The sequence below is a fragment of the Stenella coeruleoalba genome, assembly GCF_951394435.1.
Source record: "Stenella coeruleoalba genome assembly, chromosome: 16".
Classification (NCBI taxonomy): domain Eukaryota; kingdom Metazoa; phylum Chordata; class Mammalia; order Artiodactyla; family Delphinidae; genus Stenella; species Stenella coeruleoalba.
The window spans coordinates 61,120,381-61,126,503 of record NC_137162.1 but is presented as its reverse complement, the minus strand read 5'-3'; the positions used below and the strand labels follow the sequence as shown (position 1 = coordinate 61,126,503).

The following is a 6,123-nucleotide window of genomic DNA, read 5'->3' as shown; positions in this document are numbered from 1 at the left end:
AGGCCCTGGGTGCTACAGGAGGTTCGGAGGGGTCTAGTCAAACAGTTCTGCCCAAGGTCATACCCACAAGTAGGGCCAAACAGGATGATCCAAGTCCACATAGCTGTAAGCCCCTGCTTAACACGGACTTGAGTGTTTGAGATTTCCTCATTGAAGGAGCTTTTTTGGTAAAGACCCCCCCGCCCGCCCCCTGTAGAAGGCGTAGATTCTACGTAGTACGAACCAGGGAGCCAAAAACGACAGAGTCCTGAGTTTAATCAGAGGAGAAAGCTGACACAGCCAAGTCAGAGGAAAGCGCCAAGATACATTTCTTTAGTTTCTGGAAACAAAAATTGGGCAGACTCCGCTTCCAGCTACGATCTAGCGGCCGGGATTTCCAACGCTCCGGGCTCAGAGTTTCGCGCGGACCCCCCCTGAAGGGCCCCCAGCTCCGCCAAAGCCGCGCCCAAGGGGCCGTCGTTACCCCCTAGAAAGGCCCTCCGCCGGCTCCGCCTTTGCCCGCCCAGGCCCCGCCCCGGCCGCGCGCTGTCCTGCTCTGCTCGCGGACTCACTTGGGCGTGCGAGCGGCAGCGCTCGGCCTTGTGGCAGGCGGCGGAGGCCGGCGAGGGCGCCGGAGCCGCGGGCAGCGGCGGGGCGCAGGGAGGCGCGCACGGGGGCTCGGACGGCGCGGCGTTGGCCGCTGCGGGCGCCGCTGAGCGCTCTCACCCTCAGTCGCGCAACTTCGAAGCCAGGACGCGGGAGCCTGAGGAGCGCTCGAGCCCCGGAGCCTGAGGAGCGCAGAGAGGGGCACGCCGGAGCCTGGCCGGAGAGCGGGCGCCGGGTACCCATAGCGTTCCGAGCGCCGGGCAGCCCTCTGCGAAGCGTGGCTGCCTCTGCCCCCACGGAGGGCACGGGCTGGCGCGGCCGGGCGCCGGGGAGGACGGCGAGGAGGAGGCGGCGGCGGCGGAGACGGCGGCGGCGAGGCTGGGGTCAGGGAGAGAGCCCTGGGGGAGAGGCGCCCGAGCCGGGCCGCGGGAGCATGTGGGCCCGGAGCGGAGCGCGGGGCGCGCTACTGCTGACACTCCTGCTCTGCTGGGACCTGAGGCTGAGCCAAGCAGGTAGGGAGCGTTCGGGCATGGGGGAGGGGAGCGAGGGGAGCGAGGGGACCCTGGCGCCTCACTCTGCTCTGAAGTTGAGGTGGTCTATCGCTCCGTCAGTGCGCACAGGGAAAGCGGTAAGGGCGCCCAAGTTAAAAGGTAGATTTCTCTGCCCCAGCAAAGTGGGCGATGGCGCAGCTATCTCGCGGGGCGGGGCGGGGCGGGGGTGTTGCTCAGGCTCTCCAGCTCCCGCCTGGAAGGGAGAGATCGCTTCTTTTCCCTGGAACGGTGTCCAAGTCGGGGTGTGCGCCTCCCGGAGTACCGGCCTCCGGGGGACCCCTGGCTTCGCGCGCGCCTGGCAGCGGCGCCAAAAAACCAGTCGCTGCACAGGCCAGGTGTGCGCTCGCTTGCTGCTCGCCGGCAACTTCCTAGTCCAGGTCCCGGCTCGCCCAGACTCCTAGCGTGGCACAGACCCGAATCCGCAGATGAGAAGGAGGGAGCGAGAAACCTGGGGAACACGGGAAGCGCGGTCCGCTCCGCCAGCCAGATGAGGCCAGCTTGTAGGGTTTTGTTATCGAAGGGAATAGGGCTGTCTTGCACGTACAGCTTTCCTCGAGATCTTGGGATCCGCAGGCCTGGAAGAATTTTTTTCTGGGTGTTGGTGTTGTGGGGAGGAGTACGTAGTGATCCTGACGAGTTTCCTTTTAAATGAGTCACTGACAGTCTCCCCGTCTGGGAAGCCGACAAGGTGCGCTCTCCACGCTCCTACTCCAGACCCAGCAAGATGCCTTAAGGGAGTCGCTGGGCTCCTAAAATAAAGTCCCTATTCCCCCTCTCCCGCCGTGGCTGTGTACACGTCTCGCTGGTCTGTAGCTGGGCCGGGCGTAGCTGACTGGGCTGCGTCTTCCTGGGGAGCGGGTGGACACACGGGAGCCAACCCATCTCTCTTTCTCTCTCTCTCTCTCCCCCCTCCCTCTCTCCTTTCTCCTCTCTCTCTCTCTCTCTCTTTCTCTCTCTCTCTCTCTCCCCCCCTCCCCCCCTCCATCTCTCTCACTCTCTCCCCCCAGAAACCAAGCACCGGGCTTCCGAGGTTGGGTGGGCGTGGGCCGCATCCTGCATTGACTCCGAAAACTGGTGCACAAAGTGGACAGATGACGCAGCCCTCCCCCCTCTACCTTCCGCTTGGATGTTGACGTCCGCCGCCCTCCTCCCCGCCCCCCCACCCGAACGTCCCACGCCCGCCTCCCCCACTTATAGTCAGCTATTCCTCACTCTGGAATTAATGATTCCCATGGCCCAGGAGTGAGGGCTTGGTTTTAGCACATACCCCACTTTTTTTTTTTTTCTGGCCAGCCTTGTGTTGTAAAGTTACGACACAATCATTTGATCCACGCTAATCATGATTTGGGTAGACTCTGGTATTTAAAGCAGTGTTTTGAAGTTGGAAGGTAATGATGGGGGAGGAAGCAGGCTGCTGAGTGACCAACTTTGTTTTAAAGAGTGCAGTTGGGTGTGGGAGGTGCTGGGTTGGGGTGTTGGTTTCTGGTTTGGGGGTGTTTGAGGGGAGGTGATTGGAGGGTTGGGTGAAGTCTCTGTAAATGGCATATGGGCAGGATTGGGTCTTGGGAAGCTGTGTTTGGACTGGCAGGGCAAGGGTATCAGGAATAAATACTGGGGTTACTGAGGGTGGGGAACTGAGGAGGCAGGAGAAAGACAAGACTGGTTGGCCTAGAGTTCTCCAGAGCTGCAGAGTAGGCTCTGCTGGGGAGGCTGGGGGTGGCCTGCCTTGCCTGCTTAACAAAGCCTCTGGCCCCCACCTTCCCCAGAAGAAACGCCAGGCCCAAGGCTTTGATGGATTTGAGCACGATTGGTGCCCAGCCAGAAATGGGTGGCTAATACCGGGCTTTGATTTCTCACTAGCGAGCAGAACTGGCCTTGGAATTGTGCTCATTACTTAGCGCAGCAGGGGTTGCCTGTCCACCAGCCTGGAGAGGGGCCAACTGGTGGGGTCAGCCTGCTGCCTTCCCTTTGCCCTCAGAAACCTGCCTTCAGGAGAGAGAACATGCCCCTTCCTCCTACACAGCCCTTGTACTCTAATGCCACAGGCACAGAACATTTTTCAGAATGTTCTTTAGGTCTTCCCAGTGATTCCTCATGAGCTCCATTGCACAGATGGGGAAAATGAAGTCCAGGATGTTGCCTTTCCTCAAATCTTGCCTTCACGTGACCGCAGATTGCAGATTTGTATCGAGGGCTCCTGTCCAATAGCGGGCTGATTCAGGCCACTTTGGACTCCTCCTTTTGGTCCCAGCCATGGGAGGGGGAAGCTCCTTCTTGGGCGTGTCCAAGCTCTCCTCAAGGGGCAGGCGCCTCTCTCTCCTTTCCCCTACCCCCATTCCCAGTGAATATGGGAATGAGTTCCCTTTCCAGCACTGAGAATTTTTTTTTAAGCCATAAAGTTTGATGGTGGAGAAATCAAACCTGGAACCATAAACCAGAGACTCTTAGAGGATTTCAGCAAGTTACTGGCCAGGAGAGGCCACTTCAAAAGCCCAGGCTGACTCTGGGAATCTCCTCCCACCCACCCCTCAGCCTTATTCTGGAGCTTCCCCGCCCCGTACGAGGGCCTCTCACTGTTGTAGCCTCTCCCGTTGCGGAGCACAGGCTCCGGACGCGCAGGCTCCGGACGCGCAGGCTCCGGACGCGCAGGCTCAGTGGCCATGGCTCACGGGCCCAGCCGCTCCATGGCATGTGGGATCTTCCCGGACCGGGGCACGAACCCGTGTCCCCTGCATCGGCAGGCGGACTCTCAACCACTGCGCCACCAGGGAAGCCCTTTCCTGGAGCTTTTAATGAGCCTTTCCTTGGCCTCTGGCTGGGATGGTTGAGAAGGAACCAAGGTGTCATGATAGCACTTCTTTTTAAGGTGCAGTTAAAATCGGAGTTTTCCTAATGTCTCTGCTGTGTGTGTGTGTGTGTGTGTGTGTGTGTGTGTGTGTGTGTATGTGTGTATGTATGTGTGGTGGTGGCCTGTCCTTGTCTTCCTCTACTCTGTACCAAATGCCCATTTCACTTAAACAAATGGAAAATCAAGAGCGTCTTACTGGGTTTTCTCATTAAAGTGAAAGTACCACTGCAGGGGAGGAGTTTTGTATGTAATTTCTCTCCCCACCCCACAGACTGGGAATTCCATAGGATCCCAGACAATTCCTGTCTCTTCCAATCCGCTTGTTTAACTGCTGAAGCTTTGGGACGGGCCCTGACTTGCCCAGGACTGCACTGGGACTCAAGGATAGAGCTGACATTTGAACTCAGGCCTCATAAACCTCATTCTAGTTGTGGCTCCTTTATTCCATCTGGGCTGCAGACTGGCTGCATGGGTCTGGGATTGAGATTCAGAAATCAAGGCCCAGCTAAGGCAGGCAGCTAATGATGAAGTAGGTTTGGTAGCTGAGTTAGACTGGGACTTGCTGGGGGATGGTGGAAAGAAATTGGGAGCAGGGACCTGGGAGAGGTGGAACAGGGCTGGACCAAAGGTTAAGGTGAGACCCTGAGACCAGGCAAGTGCTCAGGGGTAGCCTTCCAACACTGATCCTCTCAGAAAAAGCCCCCACCTGTCCCGGGTGAGATAAATCACAAGCCAGCCTCAGAGCTCTGTACCTATTTGTATAGTTGGGGGCAAAATAGGTTTTTACTTTTTTATTTTGAAGCTTTGGGGGCTCATCTCCTGCACTCACTTTGTTGTTGAGTTTCTCCTGGACTGAGGTACTATGACCTGTTCCTGGCTGTCAGACCACGTCGTCGGGTCTGCCTACCACTTCCCCTTCCCTTTTACCAGCAATGGCTTCTAAGGAGGGTCTGGGCTGCCTGGGGCTTCGAGGATGAGGCTGGAGGGGAGGTGGATCTCTTACATTCCAAGCGCTTGGTTGGTGGTTCTCATTGGCCCATCCTGGAGCCTCCTCCCGGGCCTGCTGGCCAAACATATGGTCATTTGAACCTTATCGCTGGGGTTGGAGTAACAAGGAGGCACCTTGGAGCACCCTGAGGCCTGGAGGAAAGGGAGGAGAGACAGGGGTCCTAGGTTGGGGTTTAGGGGTTGGCTTCGTGGGGCTGAGGAGTAGAGAGAGACTGCTGCCTAGGCAGGCTGGCACCCAGGGGCAGAGAGGAGGAAGCTGGCCGCTGAGGCCAGAGCTGGTGACTCTGGCCTCTTCCTCCTCCTCTTCGTCCTCCCCGGTTTTCTAAACAGCTTCCACAAACGGAATCATTAAAGCTGTGAAGGCAAAATGAAACCAAACAAGTATGTTCTGTGCTTTTCTGTTTCTTTCCTTTTATTAAAGGAAAATTTAGAATACCGTAATTAGAATAATATGAGGAAGGGCAGTTTCAGAAGGGTGGAGGGAATGTGTGCCCTCCATCCTTTTGATTTGCTTCTGAAGTGGGGCCTGGGCCGCCACCTCCTGCCCGCCTTGGGCCCGCACCCGGCCTGGAGCCCGGGGAGTTTCTCCCCCACCCGACCTAGTGCATTTTGGCGAGCTGGGGCCAGGTGAGACCCCGTCCTCTGTGCCAGCCGCTGCCCCCCACAACCCCGCAGGGCAGGCAAGCCCTGGCGAGGCCCGACCACCGGTACCCCGTGGCGCCCCTTTCTCTCCTAAGCTGCGAGGCTAATGGCAGTGAAAACATTTGCTGAAGTGCTGGCATAAATCAGCCGCCTCCCCGCTCCCCCCACCCTACCCCTTTTGTTTCCTCTTCCTTCTCTCCCAAAGCCCTGGGTTGCTGGAAGCTTCTGAATTTACCCTTGCGGACACAGCGGCCCGGTTAGCATCTCCGCCTGGTGGGCTGATTCAGCGCGGGTACCTGGGGGTTGCGCACACCTTGGCACCGCCCGCTCCCCCTTCCCTTCCTATCCTGAGCCACCCTGATCCCCCTCGGCCCCCTGGCCAGTCCCCTCCACCCCGTCCCCTGCTGAGCTAAATCAGTCTTCAGGAGTCCACACCTCTCAAGGCATGGTTGGTTAGGGAGTGAGCTCGCAGCAGAGCCTCCCTCCTTC

The 6,123-nt window shown here is 58.4% G+C and overlaps 1 protein-coding gene across 1 annotated transcript in view; it reads left to right on the top strand.

Annotated features, from left to right (window-relative positions):
* Nucleotides 1-368: 368 nt before the first annotated feature.
* Nucleotides 369-6,123, top strand: part of UNC5B (unc-5 netrin receptor B) — an 87,448-nt gene continuing 81,693 nt past the window's right edge. The window contains exon 1 of the mRNA XM_079899776.1: nt 369-1,097. Coding sequence (XP_079755902.1) covers nt 1,019-1,097 — 79 coding nt within the window. The 5' untranslated portion in view covers nt 369-1,018. The remainder of the gene's footprint in view (nt 1,098-6,123) is intronic.